The 17,922-nt window shown below is 42.5% G+C and overlaps 2 protein-coding genes across 2 annotated transcripts; both read right to left on the reverse strand.

The window, feature by feature from the left end:
* Positions 1-1,435: 1,435 nt before the first annotated feature.
* rhogd (ras homolog gene family, member Gd) lies at positions 1,436-5,022 on the reverse strand. The gene is made up of 2 exons (XM_026330086.1): positions 4,940-5,022; positions 1,436-4,325 (listed from the first exon to the last, which is right to left on the reverse strand). Exon 2 carries the CDS (start codon positions 4,294-4,296, stop codon positions 3,721-3,723), a length of 576 nt encoding a protein of 191 aa, XP_026185871.1. The 5' UTR covers positions 4,297-4,325; positions 4,940-5,022; the 3' UTR covers positions 1,436-3,720.
* A 1,780-nt stretch (positions 5,023-6,802) lies between these two features.
* fhdc2 (FH2 domain containing 2) lies at positions 6,803-16,754 on the reverse strand. The gene is made up of 12 exons (XM_026330085.2): positions 16,555-16,754; positions 14,814-15,399; positions 14,649-14,710; positions 12,708-12,810; positions 12,376-12,461; positions 12,045-12,145; positions 11,675-11,745; positions 11,066-11,173; positions 10,634-10,704; positions 10,005-10,122; positions 9,668-9,832; positions 6,803-9,541 (listed from the first exon to the last, which is right to left on the reverse strand). The coding sequence occupies exons 2-12, from the start codon at positions 15,279-15,281 to the stop codon at positions 7,601-7,603; spliced, it is 3,294 nt and encodes a 1,097-aa protein (XP_026185870.1). The 5' UTR covers positions 15,282-15,399; positions 16,555-16,754; the 3' UTR covers positions 6,803-7,600.
* Between the last annotated feature and the right edge of the window lie 1,168 nt (positions 16,755-17,922).

The raw sequence follows: 17,922 nt of genomic DNA on the forward strand, positions 1-17,922 counted from the left end.
CACAAATGTGGAGTATGAAGTCCTGTTTGATTTGTTAATCCTGGATGCCATTACCTTGAATCATGCAAGCTTATTTTAAAATAGCATTAGAAATTTATTGCAGAGGTCTGCTGAATTGGAACTGCGGGGGCATTTCTAACTATGTTCAGTCTGTTTAATCCCCATAGGTGGACTGGTGGTGAATCAAGTTGTAGAAATGGCTCCGGGGGAAAAAAATCAAGATGCCCCTGCATAGTCATAAGTTGGAGTTCCACAGTAAAGGGTCTGATTTTCATTCAATCTTTATTATGAAAATATAATTATAATAATTATCATTATAATAATTACACAACAAGTTGGAATGAAATTTTAATCTTCTGAAAATCCATTGAGAACTGGACAATCAAGGCTTGATTCAAATTATCAATAATCAAAGCAAGTGTTCCTACTACATGCAGGGCTCAGGTCTCATTTTAAACACTAGAAGCAAAAAAAAAGGAGAGCAGAGAGATTTATTATTTATTATTCATAAAACTTTTGAAGCAACTGAAGTATGTACAGTACGCATCGCACTCCTTTTGCAGTCCTCTCAAATGGGTCACCTTAACTGACCTAAGCCTCATTAATCTGCCTGCTTTAGTTAAGTGCATTGCAGACAGCAACACTCGCTCATCCTTTCTCATCTTATTTAACCATCACACTTCTCAGCCTTCCCTTTAAGTGCTGTTTACCTCAATGCCTTTACAAATCATACTTGGCAGAGTTCTCCAAAATAATAAATCAAGCACCGGCGCAGGCAGTAACAAATGTTTTACAGGTAATAAACATACATTAAGCATCGTCTTTGTGGTAAAATATTTAGAGACACACTGCAGAGGAAGTGTCCTCTAAATGTTGCTGCAGTTATGTTGAAATGAGGCTTTGGTGGAGTTCAACACATCTGTCAATTGTCAGAGCCACCACCCATAAAGGTCAAAGGAATTTTGGAGAGTAATCTGGCCACGCAGATTTTTTAAGCCCCTACAACTGATTGAATTTAGGGGTGTCTGCTAAGTTGAATGATGGCCCTGAAAACTGGGTGGGTATAGACCATTAACTCTAAATGTACAGAGGAAAAAAAAAAAAAAAAAAACAGGCTATAAAGAACAACTCATTCCAAATAGCATGAAACTGAGCTAGAGGGCTGTGTCCATCTAGTGTTTGGACATGGTAATGGAAATAGAGCATTAACATGAAAGAAAATGAACTACATTACAGTATGTATGACACAAGAACGCAGTGTGGCTTCCTAAACTGAAAACACAATAGGCAGCAAGTTAATGTGTCAGAGTTCTGTTATACACCTCAGTATGACTTCCTACTTTCATCGTAACCAAAGACCTATGCAGAGATGTGCTTAAGTTACAAAAAAGGAATGAAAAAATAATTATTGCTTTTAACCGTTTTATTTGGCATAATTTAAAATCCTCTCAGTTAGTTCATTTATACAAATATGCTTTTGTTATATATAAAACAATTACAAAGATTTCTACAAATCAAGTTCCCAGTGTAAAAGCATAGTACCATGCACACGGTAGCATATAGCTACAGACAGAGACAGCCCACAGGTGTATGTTCCACTTCAACAGCATTGTCTGAGTGAAATCAGGACATGGCAAACAAAAAAAAAAAACAAGCTCACCACAGTTGACAGGTTGACAAATTGTGCACTTACATTCAACTTTCCAAATACCGAAAGTTTCACACGTTTTGGTAGATCTCAAACCTCATTACTGTTATAAGAGAAAACCTCTTGCTCATGATGCGCTTCGGTTATTCTAGACTTTACACAGGCCACAATCTATGTTGACTTATAATATACCCCGCTTGAATACGTAAATGAAAATAACTATAGTAAAAGGGTTGCTGTTAAGACTGGAAGCTATAAGAACAAATGAGCAACCAGTCATTACTAAAAATATATTTTCTGAAATGTATAAAAATCTTCAGATATGACAAGGCACGTTACACCAGCACAGCTCTTGTTAACCATATGTGCAAGTTGAGCTTGTGACTTGCTCTCACTGCACTGTGCACTGCAGGGATGCAAACCACAGTAAGTTAAGCGCTGTGGGCCACAAGTGCGCTGTTTCACAAATGCACAAAGATTTGCAAGATGTCAGTTTAGCACCTGTGTCATACAGACAACTGCAAGAAGAGTGTGTTTACTGGAAGTGAGGAAGAAAGCATCTGAAATCTTGCAAAGATGAAACCCAGAGTCTGTTGGACCTGTGTTTTAAAGGTCACATGGCACTTGCAGCGCTATAATAACCACCTTTGGAATTGACAAAGGAGCAGTGCTATGGTCTTTGGTTTAGATAAGGCACCTGACCAAATGAAAGGCTCCTTCCACACTGTACATAAACAGTTGTTACATGATTAAGACAGATTTGACACTGCTTCTGCCAAGATGGAATGAAATTCACCTAACCAAGACAATACAAAACAAAAGAATTATATAGCCTAGCACAAGCCATTTTAATCATCTGGTAATATTTGCTATACTGAGTCAGTTATGGAGTGATCACAGTCAGCAATGTAGCTGACATGGGAACAGTTATAGAGTTGTATTACCTACATCACACATCTTCTTGATCAAAGAAGCATAGGCTATTACAAAAAATATATTCAACTTTGGCCATTATCACACACGAAGGTTAAAAACATTTGAGGGAAGAAAAAAAAATCATTTACAGAGTATATTTAACAAAATTCGCCAAAGTTTTTTTGCCTCTGTCAAAAAGTGAGGCACATTTTAATGGCACTGAGCGTGAGCCTCAGAGTTAAGACATAGACAGTGGAACACTGTACTACAGCCCGACTCCCTGACAATGTCAGCTCAAGAATCTAATACCTGTTTGGGTTAATTTGGCAGAGACCTTATGACACTGCTGCTCTATTACTGAGGCGGGCAAACGGTCGGCTGTTTTTATTGGTCCAGCTTATCTTCACAAGCCTACTGGCTCTTCCATGCATGGCAGTGAAAGAGTAGTGCGAGAGGCTGGGGAGGCAGCCTGCCAGACAGCTCTAACATGCCACACTGAGCACAAGGGGAACTGCAGCTCAGGACTTCAATCTGTGAATATTGGTTAAAGGACTACTGGCATTTGTCTGGGACTCACACCTCGTCTGAACTCAAGCTGCTTGAAATTAAAACTTGTTCACCCTCTACTTGGCTGTTTATTACATCTAAATAGGCAAGTCAAAGCACGGTGATGATGACGTCGCTTTAGACTCATGCAACCTATATGAGAGTATGAGGTAGTCATCATTTCTCTACCTGAACAAAGGCAGATCTTTTCTCTCCAGTCAAACAGGGTAGCTTGGCTGTTTAGTTTGGATGTTATGGCTTGTGACAACCATGATCAGCATTTTATAAGGCGAAGCAGAGAAGCTATAAATCTAGAACAGATGTAAAATTGAAAAATTGTAAATATCAAAAGTTAAAATGTAAGAAAAATAGAGGAGATATGGCCGGTTGCCCCCATTTTTGGTATAGTCACTTTGGTGATGATGGTAACGGAGAGAAATCATCCAAAAGATGAATAAGGAAGACAGATGTAACAGAGGAGCTGAAAACAAAGTCTAAACTGCTGGAGGTGTTATGGAGCCAGCCAGATGACGACCTTCGTTCCTTGGCCTTCCTTTGCATCTGTGGATCTCCGTCATTTCTCTCCACAGTCCAAATCTGGGAACTATTAATTACAACAGAACACACTTCTTGGGGCTCTTTTTCGTAACTGGATACAACACTGCCCTCACAGCATCAGCAAACACCTCCCTGACACCATCCTGCAGCAGAGCAGAACACTCCATGTATTTAACTGCCCCGATCTGCTTGGCCAGGGCATTGCCCTGCTGCAGAGTGGTAGGGGCCAGGCCCTGCTCCTTCAGCTTCTTCACTGTTTCTGCATCACCCCTCAGGTCCTTCTTGGTGCCCACGAGCAGTATGGGCACATTGGGGCAGTGGTGAGACACCTCAGGGTGCCATTTGTGCCTGACATTGGCATGGGAGGAGGGGCTGCCAATGGAAAAGCAGATGATGAAAACATTGGTCTGAGGATAGGAGAGAGTACGCAGGCGGTCATACTCCTCCTGGCCCGCTGTGTCCCACAGGTTGAGGCTGACGGTGCGGCCGTCCACGCTCATCTGAGCGCTGTAGTTGTCAAACACCGTGGGAATGTATTCTTCAGGGAAGGCATTGGTGGTATAAGAGATGAGTAGACAGGTCTTTCCTACTGCCCCGTCACCCACCACCACGCACTTTATGGTCTGCATCCTGCCTACGACCACTGAGGCTGCAGCACCTGACGACAGAAAAACGTGCACCTTTGTAACGAATAATTTCAGCACTCCATGCTGCCGGTAGCTTTGCTTCATGTGTGGCACGGAGCCTGGTTACCACACTTTAAAGAGCACAACCGAAACTGCTGGCCGGAAACTCTGTGACACCAAATCTCTCCGGTTCTGCAGCGTCTCACCCAGTTAGCATTGAGCTAACCGCTAACAGCTAACATCGACATAATGATCGGCACAGAGATTAGCGTTAGCTGCGATTCACTACTCCTCAGCTAAACAATGTCTGCAAAGCTTATAAAACTATTTCTTCAATAGCGGACAACAAGTAAACAGGAGCGAGACGTACATTTTTGGAGTTTATTGTTTAGCACTATGGAGTTTCTACACTAGGCGTTCCCCTACTTAACTAGCACCAAGCTAAGGAACTAGCGCAGTTAGCGGCTAACCAGCTAGCTAGTTAGCAAACAAGTTGAAAGTTTATTTGCAAGCAGTTTCTCAAAAAGGCCTTTTCCAGACTCGATAACATCCTACAGGGCACTGTAAAATTATGCTCTGTTCTAATGTAGGCCTCAGAAGTACTAACTTGCTTTAAGCTTCAACTTTAAAGGACTTTTTGACTTACCGCCACTTGGCTTTCGATCTCTTTTTGCCTTGTATAATCAATCACAGCCGCATCCGGGGAGCTGTCCATTACGTACAAAATGACGTACGGAAACTATACAAACTGGTAGTTGTAGTTTCATTTTGTAGCAGGCGTTTGTGTGGCTCTAGATGGCGCTGTTAAGCTGTTTGGCTTTACGCATGATTTTCCTGACTTGCATGAGATCTGATGTGTGTTGAACCCAAAAGAAGAGTCAGTTTCAGCTTTTCTATTTGGCTGTAACTGAGGATGTTGTGACAGAAGAGATGAGTTTTGTCATTTATTTTGCCACCTTATTTCTATTGCAACATAGGGATGGAGAGTTTTCTTTTAAGACCCATTTTTTCACCATAGAACATCAAACGTATCAGATTTTTAAACTGAGAAAATGTACCATTTTAAGAACAAAATAAGGTAATTTTGAAATTGTTAATATCAACAGGTCTCAAAAAAGTTGGGACAGGCCCATTTTCACCACAGTGCGCATTCTGTTTTTGTGTAGATTTCACACAGCGTCCCACCTTCTTTGGAATTGGTGTTATAAATCACTGCATTATAAATACAGCATATTACATATACATACAGAGTATTAATAGCAAAAGTCAATTAGATTTTACTTATGCTTGTGCTTATTTTAGATTTTACTTGCACATTAATGGGTACACAGATTGTTACTATAGCTGGTTAAGGAAACGCTTATGTTAACTCCTTTTTACGTTTGAGTAGCTGCAACAATGTTTCTTATTTGATGATGTAAAGTTAAAAAATACATGGTAATAAAAGTAATAATGTAGAATTAATGTAAAGTAGCAGGATTTGTCAACTAAAGTACATGCACCAAAGTACTTAGAGTACTTGAGTAACGTGACTTTCCGTCAGTGTTACTACCAATGTAGAAATTACGCCCCCACTCCTTTGACTCTAACAAAGGTCATTCTAAATTGCCAGATTTCTGAATGGAGTTGGTCATAATATTTTTCATTATTTCTTTCAGTAATGCAAAGATAGTATCAGCCAATTTCATTTTCTCTGAATGTGGCCGTCTGACTACAATTGGCTTTACCTTTTCTCTTGAGCTTACTATAGTCATTAAATGCCACTGTGTACACATCCCACATATAAACAGGCCATAAATTAATCCTGCCCCGTCTTTTGGACCTCATCCTCTCTATGGTCAGCACTGCATATGTGAGCCCATATATCACTTATTTACCTTCAGACATATCATTATTCTCACTAAGCCAGTGCTTTCAGATCAAGGCAGAATTCACAAAGGCAGCTAAAAAAGGAATCACTTTAGACTTCTTGGTCTTGCACCCCTGGAGACCAGTTGATGATGTCACCTCTATACACTGAGGCAGGTTAAGAGGCAAGCGCTGATCGACAACCGGACACTCAAAAACACAAAGAGGCACCGGTTTATTGCCTTTCCCAAGAGGTTCTGGCATCACTGCAGCCTATAAAGAGAGAATTCCCACTGAGACCCTACACTCACAATCAACCTCCACCCCGATCCCTGCACCCCACCATTCTGCCAGGAGATTCCCTGGGACGTCTGTAGCATTTCCATGACAACAGCTGCTGACGGGATTGAGAGTGACTGCGTCACAAGATGCAGATAAAGACAGAGAAAGAAATATGAGGGTGACAAAAAAAAAAAAAGAGGACAGCAAGATGCAAGAACAGCAGTTGATGGAGATTAAGAGAGGGGACCATGAAAGTGCAAGTTCTCAAAGCAAGTGCTGACCTGAGCACAAAACTAAAAACAACTTCGGGAATGTCATTAACACAGACAGGAACATTTTAATTCAGCTGACGAATGACTTTTTAATGACAGACAACACCTCTATTAAGAATCTTTATTCATCTTCTATTTACAAATCCACACAACAAAGTGAATAACAACCAATGCTGTTCAATAAAATAATAGAATATTTTGATATAAAACAGAAATTACAGTATTATCGCATCATGGCCTCTTCTTCAGTTTGTAAAGTGCATCAGAATGATGAGGCCTCTAAACAAAAGGATGACCTGTTCAATAGTGTACCGAGTTAAGTTCAGCCACAAGCCCAGTGATCACTTAGCAGGAGGGTCACAGTATTCAAAATATTTGGACAATTTCCGAAAATAATACAAACTCTTTTTTTTCTCCTAAGCCACAGTGACTGAAAAAGTTTCCCAAATGACACTTCTTATATAGCACACTCTAGGCACACAGTGTTTGCTTGGTTTAATCCATTTTACTGACATGAAAAATATGTTAAACTGTTCTACATATGAACATGGATCTTTTTGTAGTGTTCCATTGCCTGCAAAGGACACAAACAGATGTAAAAAGAGGTAGGATTTAAAGTCTCCATTCTAATATTCTAGCAATGTGTCTAGCAAAACATACAAGACAATGTGTCCCTGTGCACCCAGTACAGCTCCGTCTCACCTATGTAGAACCAAAACCCTAAGAACTACATACACATTTCATTAAAGTAACATCTTTTGAGCAACTAGATTCAGACCAAAAATCAAATGATGACACATTTCATGATTGGCTGCAGTGTAGGTAATGTTTAAGACTGAAATCCATAAAGAAATGACAAGATTGAACAAATTGCACAGTGCACAGTGAGTGCTCATTCACTTTTATTACCTCCACAGTGGTTGAGATGCAGTAGCTCGAGGCATTTTGGGACCAGGTATCCGTGACGCTGTAGGAATTTTAGAGCTAGCAGGAGAGGGGCTTGTGCTTGTGGTCTTGGCAGATTTAGTGCGGGCAGCAGATATAACAGCTGTGCGTATGGTCTTGGCCGTGGTGGATGATGGGCTGTGAGCAGTACGAGGCTGCGGGGAAACCTGAGTCTCTGAGTTTGGGGCAAGTCGTTTAGACACACGGAGAGGAGTTCCTCTAATAAAGACTGACTGAGCACTGCCTGAGATCTTCTCTGATACAGATCTGTCTGAGGCCCTGCGGGTCAGGATGGGCTTTCCTAGAGTCTGTGTCTCACTTACAGTCTTCTCCCGTGTGCTGTTATTTTGTTTCATCTCTGTCTGAATGGCAGCTAGCCGGTTGACAGTAGACGAGCGCGTAGATATGCTGCGAGAAGTAGACAGTCGGCTAGAAGTGGGTGAGTTTATAGGGGATGGGGAAGCATTTGAAGGCTCAGTTTTGGAGCGGACTCTGGGAATGCCTGTGCTGTTGGAAGGTCCAGCACGTGATACAAGTCCCCTCTTGGCCCCGATTCCACTACGCACAGGAATTTTCATGGTTTGAATCTCCTGCTTTGATGTAGAAGATGCTGGAGATGTCCCTTCTGGAAGGTCAACCTCCCTCTCTTTCCTCCACTTGGAGCAGAGGCTTGGTCTGGGTCGGGGGAGTGGGGAGGCTGGGGGTGACAGGGTGTCATAGGATCGAAGACCTTTTACCAGAGTGTGGCACTCCAGTGCTTCACCAACATTGCAGTATGGCCTTGCAATCTCCTTCTGAGGACTTGGCAAGCCAGAGTACTCCTCTGGCTGTGATTGGCTGAACTCTGGTAGACTGGAGGGCATCCAGTTTTCTTCCACAGGTGTGGATGCCACTTCTGTGTCTGTCTGCTTTGCTACACCTACATCAGGCAAAGGTGTGCATGTCTCTCTTACCTGTGGTTGTGACTGGGCTTTATCAGAACTTTTTATAGATGCTTGTAATTGGCTCTTAGAACTCTGGTACCTCAACAATCCGGCCCTGGTGTCATTATAAGAAAGTATTCCACTCGTATGAGGTATGGGCTTGATGGCACAGGAGTCATCTGATTTACTCTGAAGAGAGCAAGTATTGTCTGGCAGGCCAAACCTATGTTTATGACTGGAGGTCAAGCTTTTACCACATAGTGCAGGTGTACCAGCATTTATAGCATTTATAGCAGCAGAGTCTTTACAGGAACTGAGTGAAGATTCAGTGTTCATTGAAGCCATGTGTTTGTGTGAAATGTCTACTTCCTTTCCAAGTCCCGTTTCCTTCGGTTGGCCTTGGAGCACATAGGAAATACTGTCAGGCCCTCGTTGATTGACCGTGAAGCCTTGTCTATGCTGAGAATGACTAAGTGTAGCAGTACGTGTGTCCTGAACTGCTTCCATACTCGGTTGTTTCTTTGTCATTTGGCTGGGCTGAGTGGTGCTCCCATTGCTCAAAACAGGTTCTTGGTCAATTGGGGAACATGTGCCATCAGTCTCTGGGGAGCTACAAAGTACAGTGGTGTTTTCATGGTCAGAGGAGCTGTTAGAGTGATAACTGGTTGATGTTGGGCTGCTGCCCAGCTCAGGGAAGCTCTTCAGCATGGAAGAGTTATGGAGATGGGCATCACCGTGGTGGTGTTGGGAGTATCTGCGAGAGTCCGAACTTCTTAGGCTACGACGACTCCATGTGTAGCTCAAGTTCTTCTCCAAGAGTTTCTCCAGGTCATCTTGGCTCTCTAGACTGTGCGGGTCTCTGGCAAGGCTTAATCCTAGGTCCAGTCCTGTACAAACGGCTATAGAGCGACGCTTTTCACCCATCTCACGCTGACGTTCCAGACGTCTTCGTTCCTTCAGCTCCCGCTCTGCATTCTCCTAGAGAGAAGAAAAAAAAATGTCATCTGTAATAGACTGCATGTGCAGAGTTCAGTTTTTTTGTTGTTTATATAAAGATTTGTATTTTTATACAAATGAATGAAAATCAGGAAATCAGAATCTAACCTGTACAGCTCTTTGAAAGCGGTGGCAAAACAAATGGATGACCCTGCAAGCTTCCTCAAGTTTAAAAGTGCTGTCGTCCTCACAGAAGAATTCCACCAGAGCCTGACTCGACATCCTCATGCCCTCGACCTCATTCTCTGCCTCCTTCAGACGCTCCTCAGCCACCTGCACACAGACAGATCGACATATTTTTCCACATAATCTTTTCTACATCCTGTATTCTTGCATTAACTTTGAATCAGAGCATGGCTATTGTGACGGACCTTTAGCTTAAGACTGACATTAAATACATAAATACATGAAATATTAATAACATTAAAAACAGTATCTGGCATACCTCCAGGAATGGTTGTGTTTGCTGCTGAAGCTCTGCCTCATTCTGGATATTTGCCTTGAGGGCAACTAGTCTGCTTTTTAACTTTGATAAGTCTTCCAGCACAGACTCCTCACATAACCTATAGAAAAGAAGACATATAAGAATTTAATAGCGTATTAAAACAGCTGTGTGACATCTCTTGTAAAAGGCTTCATAACAAAAAAAAACTGAAGATCCAATCGAAAAAGTGTGTTAGCTTTTTTTTTTTTTTTAAACTAGGACTTTGGTTCTGGTAAATTATTATGTACCAACAAACAATGTAGTAGCATACAACATATTCTTTAGATTTAATAGCAAAATAAGGATGGCACCTTGTAAATAACTAGAACACAGAAGAAAGAAAGAGAAACAGTGTCCAACTCTCCAGCAGAGCTTAAACAGTGGCTTCAATTATCAGCGTTGTTATGACCCACTTTCACTCAGGCAGCTAGTTATTGCTAACAGCAGGACATCTTCTGACACAAGAATACATTTACGTTGTTTGTTTTAGAAGCCTGTTTGGGTGTATTGAATTTATTAAGCAGGGTCTGTATATTCCCTCTCATGTGATCACAAATCTAACGGGATCTGAGATTTGGGAAGAGACTGACCTGGAGGCAGAGCCAACGTGACCTAGTTGGCCGGGAAATGACAGTAAACTCTGGTCCTTTTTCACAGCTTCCTGTGGAGACAAACACAGCTGATTATCCAGCTATTGTTTCAGAAGAAGCAACACGTCATTAGCTAATGTTGACAAAATCATATGCTCTGTGGAACAGCCTGGATTGAAGGTCTTGAACAGTTACTGTTCCTCTGAACACTTAGTCAGAAATTTATTTTTTTCTTGCAAAACCATCCCCGTATTCAAAATATTTTCAGTCAGCAATGTTCCAGCTCCAACTTTTCACAGATTTAGACTTTTCACATTTAGACCCAATTTCAATCTTCTTCTCCCAGAAAAATGGATCCAACATTTTTAAAAGAGAGCAGGTCCCCTTCCTTCTAAACTTGATGTCTTGCTACAGAAAAATTTCAGTTCTTACCATAGCTACAAAATGCAGCAGATTCATGCCTGGCTTGTTGGCTTTGGTGTCAGCCAGCTTGAGCAGTGAAGAAATTCGGAAACCACCAGCATTCCCTGCATATCCACCCTGAGAATCATCCATGTACAAGGTCAGAATAGCAACACACACAAACAAACTCATATTTCTATGTTTATTAGAACACTCTAAGACATAATGTATTTCCTAGACCCTAATCTAATTTTAACCCTCACTCTAAAACCAAGTCTTAAACCTCAAACAGGAGTTTGAAGAGGTAAGGACCAGTGTCCTAACTTTGTCAAAAGGTCCTCATTCATGCTCAAAATGGTCCTAACAAAGGTAGAAATACAACTACACACACACAAACTCATGCACACACACACACATGTACACACACAGACACACACACACGTGACAGATTTAAACAAACAATGGTACAAAACCCAGGTGCACAGTCAGAGTGACGCCCCTGGATACACACCCAGACCCCTAGCGACTGGTGTGTTATTCATAGATTTAACAAAAAAAAAAAAAAAGAAAGAAAAAAAAAAAAAGGACTGGTTCTGCTTTGTCAGGCTGAAGAAAAAAAAAAAATGAATAAACACTTACAGCATTCATATAGTTCCCTGCCTTCAGCACCAGACGAAGGATGGAGTGTAATTCAGGACAGCTTAGGAGTTCTGGGAGCGTAAAAGACAGAGATTTAATACTGCGCCTCAAGGTTGAGGCATAATGAGCATGAATGTGCATGCAGCTGACATCAAGGCCTTCAAATGAGTCAGCTATTTTGTTATGACAAATTGACATTCAAGCTGACGAAACAAGCCGTTACACAAAAAGCTGAGAGCAGTTTTTTTCTAAATCACTAGGTTATTCTGAATTGTAACCGTGTTAAATTAGCATTTTGCATTCAGCAACTGAAAGAAATAAAATGGATCCAGATCTTTACAGAGTATGGCACTTCTTTTTGATTCTTTACCTCTGGCCGCCTCCCTCAGACATCTGGCTGCCACACACAGAGAGGTCACAGCAGGGTCAAACTCTTGTTGCAGGATCATGGCATCCAGACGGAGCCGAAAACTAAATGGAAGAAGAAAGAGAGGGAAGGATATATGAGTGGAGAGGGTTGAGTGATAAATAAAACAAAACGGCACTATTGATCAATCATCAGTTACACAAACACATCATTACGATTTGTTCTGTTTAAATAAGGAGGCAAAAGAGGACTCTGACTCAGTCTGGAGTCAGTTGGAAAATCCTGGTAATAGTTTGGGTAATGTCATCCAATCTAGGACTAAAATGGGTTATACCTGGGGACTTCCACCAACAGCAGTAGGAAAAGATCTGGCTCCCCAAGCCAGCTCCGCTCCCCACTGAACCTCCTCAGGCGGGACTCCTGAAAGAGAACAGATGTTGAGTAAAATCTGGGAAGCAGCTTTAATAGAAAAAGAAATCTGGAACCTTAAAACCAACATGTTAACAGTCAATCCCAGGATCTTCTCTGGAAACAAACCACATCATATGGTGTAAAGCTTAACTTTTTGATTATCCTAACCAGAGCCAGATAATGAGTAAGAGAAAGGGGAGGGAGAAGGGAGGACTGTGTTAGAGTTGCATTTGTATGCCAAAAAAGGCACTTTACCTCCTCACTGTCAGGCAGCAACTTGCAGAGCTCTGTGAGCTTCTCTGCTCCATAACGGTCCCCAGCACCTTGCCTGATATCTTCAACTATTTCTTTAGCAGGCCTGCGGAAAACACACTTTTAGTATAACGTCACTGTTAACATGCAATACGGTTTTCAGCCTAAGAAATCAAACACGACCCTCCAAAGACACTAACATTATAAGTAGTATAAGCCCTTTGTTTTGCTTCATACAGTATTGGGGCTTATCATATTCTTATCAAAGTGTCAGGGGAAGCAGGGTTGGTTGACGCCACACTGGCGACACAGCGTGGCATATCCAAATCAAAGGCAGACATACGAAGAAGACGTCTGGAGGGCTTCGAGATGTCAAGGTGAAAGACCAGAATCCGAGACGACTGTTTGACCTCTCACTTACTTCCTCTGAGAGCCACATGTCCTTTATTCCAGCCGCACGCCACATTTTATTCTCCTCTTCCTCTCGTCTGACAGCCTGCTCTGACTCCTCCTACTGCATTATGTGCACGCTGTTGTATGTGGCCTTTATTCTCTAAAATATTCTCCTCATTCATAGGTCAACATTCACATCTAATTCTTTGACAGCAATACAGCATCTAACCATAGACATCCACAGAAGACACTTTAAAAATGGTCACTCTTAATATTCAGTCCTGTTGCTTCTATTGAAACGAAAAATCCTGAATAAAATAGCCTATACATAGAAGTATCACAATATATAAAGATACTGAAGTGACTAATCAGACTCTGATGTCTGACGATACAAAACCATATTTTGTTTTATACTACACCCACATAAGAAAAGTTGTTCTGTCTCAGTTCAGAACAGAGGGCAAATAAACTCCAGACAAGACAAATGTTTGTGTACAGAAGAGGCTCTTTGCACATAATGGCTTTCACCTACAAGTCTTGACAAATCTACTTTAGAAAAGGAACCACTCTTCAGTTGAGAGGCTCACAATTGAGTCTCAGAGAACATTTCACGCACACATGGAGGTATGACATTATAGCAACTAAGCACTATCTTTCCCTTTCTTTGTTTTATGCCAATATGATTTTCAGATGCAATACTATATGCAAGTGTGCTTTTACAATGGTAAAAGAGCTTTCTGCATTACAAGAACAGCAGCTTTGTTTGAGCCAGGCAAGAAAGAGGCTTTAAGGAATGGATGAATATGACAGGCCACCAGGGGGGTCTCTCTCTGTTGGGGGTAGCTTTAACATTAGACGCTCTTTAAAGGCATCGGCAGGTGTCAACTCTGCCTCCTAAGGCAGTATCTTACCCACCACCCTCCTCCAAGACTCCCCCAGTCCAGCTGCTCAGGGTGCAACCTCCTGCACCTGTCCACTGCAATATACTCATGTCCCCTCCCGGAGACCAGACATCGTCTATCCTGATGAGTTTTCACACTTCTGACACAGACACCCAGCCATTTCTGATGTATGTACTCCACAGTACAACCAGTGAAGTGCCATTCCCCTGGGCACACTTGTAGACACGTCTGTTTCCTGCACTTAAAACAACTTTCAGTTTTGACTGCTGGTGGCGTCAAAGAAGCACAAAAAAAAAAAGCCTAAAAGCTGAAACTGGTCAAATGAACTAGACCGTCAGGAAATAGGCTGCAACTTATGATTGTTTTCATTAGCGGCTGGTCTGCCAAATACTTCCTCCATTAATTGTTTAATCTATGAAACTGAAAAAACATGTCTGTAACAACTCGCCAGAGTCCAGTGTGACATCTTCAAATGTTTAGCCAATAGTCAAAACCCAAGTATATTTAATTGACAACGATATAACAGCAACAAATCTCTTACATTTGACAAGCACTTTTGCAAACAGTCAATCATCAAAATAAGTTAGCAAATAATTTTCTCTTGATTCACTATTTAACTAATCTTTCAGAAGGGAATGAAGAAGCTTACATCTTAAACTGGCGTAGAAATATTCCAATGTTCATGCTGCGTTTGGAGTCCAATAGAGAGATCTGTAGAAAGGGAAAGGACACTAATAAAAGGATAAAAAGTTGAAGAAATCTCACTGTGTTTATACATTACTGGAAAATTTGGGTGCCATCCCCATGATCTGACCTCTTCTGAGGTGTCCTGGGGAGATCTGCAGCGCAGCAAAGCGGACCGGCGTCTAAGGGTGCTGGTTCTGTCCAGAGGCTTACTGTCCTTCTGACCGAACAGCTCATCCAGAGAATGGAGGTCAAGGGGGAATTCATCCTCGCCAGGGGCCGCTCCGCTCCACACACTCTTCTTCCCCTCCACCTTCTCTTTGGGGATATGCTCCCAGTTCAGCTTCCGTAGCCGGCTCCGACGGGCACTGTCCACCCTTCTAAAAGGTGAGGACGAGGAAGTGGAGGACGCAGGCGGAGGAGGAGGGGGAGGTGGCGGCGGAGGAGGCGCTAAGGGAGGTGGCGGAGGGGCAACTAGCACTGGACATGTATCCATAGTTGTCACTTCCACAGCGTCAGGAGCAGTGGTGGGGTAGGTAAGCTGTGTTCCATGAAAGGCACGGGTTTCCTTGATGGTCACCGTGAGGTTTATAAGCATAGAGGCTGCCTGGTTGTTGGAGGGAGGAGTAATACGGGGTTTACAGTCAATGTCCAGTGAGTCAGTGATGGTTTTTCCAGTGTCCAGTGAGCTCCAGCTCAAAGGTTCATCAGTAAATCTAGACCAAGGAACAAAACACCAAAAAAGAAGTCTTATCTCAGGCATTATCAAGCAAAGTAAGAGACAAGAAATCAGTGTTTTCTGGAGTTTTGTAATAAGGAGCAACCCGGGCAGTTTGAAGTGAGGCCGATGACTTCACCCGAGCATGTCTGACACCTTGTCCTGTCATTAGCATGGTCCCGGTGCAGTGACTTAAAATCAGCTGAAATAAGAATGAAACCCCCAGTTCAAGTCATTTTTGGGAAAGTACTTGATCCACAGGATGAGCCAACACCCCCCCTTCTGTAGGTTGTTTGAACAGCTTGTCCCATCCTGTTCAGTTTTACCTCACTGCATGCACACACACTCACACAGACACACAGCTCCACCATGCACCCTCTCCCTTCTAATTAGAAAATATGGAAACACCACAGGCAAGGTAAGATGCGCAGTTAACCACAAAGCCGAGAAGCTGAAGATCCGTTTCTGCAGAAATCGAGAATTTGTAACAGTGGCCTGCCCTTTACTCGTTATGGGAGGTTGACGTCTGAAAAACCAGTCGCACACACTTGCACCAGCAAGTTTTCAGGATTAGCAATAGGGATGACTCAGAGGTTTTAGGTGTCTGGTTAGGAGGAAAGACTTTAATCGTGACATGAGCGCAAACCCGTTCTCCCATCCTCTCTCGTGTTATGAAACATGATTTTCAACGTTAGGGAAACATTTTCAGAGATGCGCTTTTCCACCGAGCGCCGCAGGAGCGCGCTGCAAAAACAAACAAACAAAAACGCTGGAGGTGATCTCAGCCTCCATCATTTCCAGAGATCCGTATCTTTGCAAGCGAAGAGGGAAATAAAAAAAAAAAACATCTGGGAAATGATCTCTAAAAAAGCGTGGGAAGTATGAAAGTAACGGGGGGAAGTGAAAGTTAAATCAGACAAATAATAATAAAAAAAAGAAAAATAACGTCAGCTATGAAACTTTTTCATGAGACAAAACTTCATGGTGGCAAAGCTGATTATCCTAATCGGGTAGTTCATCCCTGGGAATTTTAACCAGTATTTCAAAAATACATGCTCCAATTAAGAGTTGCGAAGACCCTGTACCATTAAAACCAGGTTGTTCGTTCTCGCGCCCTTGAGTCATGACAACCTAATCAAGTTATTTAACTTACCTGCCGTTCACGACTGGTCCACACCTCTCTAGTGAAATAACTCCACAGACACCGACAAGAACCTCCGGGTGATTTTGCTACAAACTTGGATAAACGCTTGCATCACTCGCTTGTTATTTGTGTGTGTGTGTGTGTGTGTGTGTGGTTGTTGTATCTCCTATTTGCCGGTGACTCCACTCGCAGCACTCCTCTTTCTCAACTTGCAGGGAAACTTCCACACAGTTCACCAGGGACGCGCAGGCGCGTTCCCTCACGCTGATGCGACTTTAATTGTATCCTCCCATTTTCCCCATGGGCGGATTTAAGGTTTTCAGGTGGGACTAAATTCGGTCTCAACTTAGTCCACTTTAAGGCTTTTAAGAATGTCTGATGGAGCTGAATTTCTGGTATGCTGAAAAGATTAAACAAAAGTGTTAAAATCCTTAACAAAATCAATAGCCAATCTAATCTAACAACAATCTAGTCCTTTAATCTTTAAGAGGAATTGTTTTAATGCCCTTCATACCGCTTACAGTGATTTTTGCAGTAGTGTTTGCCAAGTCCAGATAAGACTGTAAATCAGAGTTTGTTGTCATGAGCTTTACTGACAACTTGATAAGTCTCTATTTCGCACTAATCATCATACTGGGCAGGACTCTGATCTGTATTTGGTGCAGAAGGCCTTGATCAGGCTAAGATGAGTATGCTACTGAGAACCTGAGAGAGGGAGCAGATGGCTATCAGATATGGGAAATGATGTCCATACCTCCTCCCTGACCCAAGAACCTGGGCGTAGGTGAAAGCCAAGAGGCTAGAAGTCCCTCTAGGGTGCTGAAATGGCCAGGGTGCTGGGTTGTAGACTCATAACAATGACCTTTCATCCAAGGTGCTGGAGCGCTCCTGGCACATGTCACCTGGTGCTCCTAAATCCGGCTCAGGTAGCCCCTGTCACAGGCCACGCTGACAGGCACACGTCATCACCTCTGGAGCCACAGTAATTAGGGAGTTATGACCCCAGAGATCTGGCTATTGTTGCGCCTATGAAGCAGGGCATGTCATAGTGTACCCCTGCCAGAATAAACCTCTCTCAGGAAACTTCACTTTCTATTCAGCTGCTCACTTCTCAGAGTACAGTGCACTTCTCAGAATACAAGGAAATGCCACTGTTGAGAGACGGCAGCTTTATAGTCCATAAAGGGCCTGAACAACCCTGGACAATTCTGCACATTAGGCCAGCATTCATGCAACACGGACATCACCACAGTGAATAATTACTAGTAAGAAGTTAACTTGGCATCCTTCACTTGTTTCACTAAGGTAGTTAAATTGCAAGGAAACAAAACAGTCTGTGATGTGTGTGTTTTTAGGCCCACTCCCATCCAGTCTCCC

This window comes from Mastacembelus armatus, chromosome 10 (assembly GCF_900324485.2).
Source record: "Mastacembelus armatus chromosome 10, fMasArm1.2, whole genome shotgun sequence".
Classification (NCBI taxonomy): domain Eukaryota; kingdom Metazoa; phylum Chordata; class Actinopteri; order Synbranchiformes; family Mastacembelidae; genus Mastacembelus; species Mastacembelus armatus.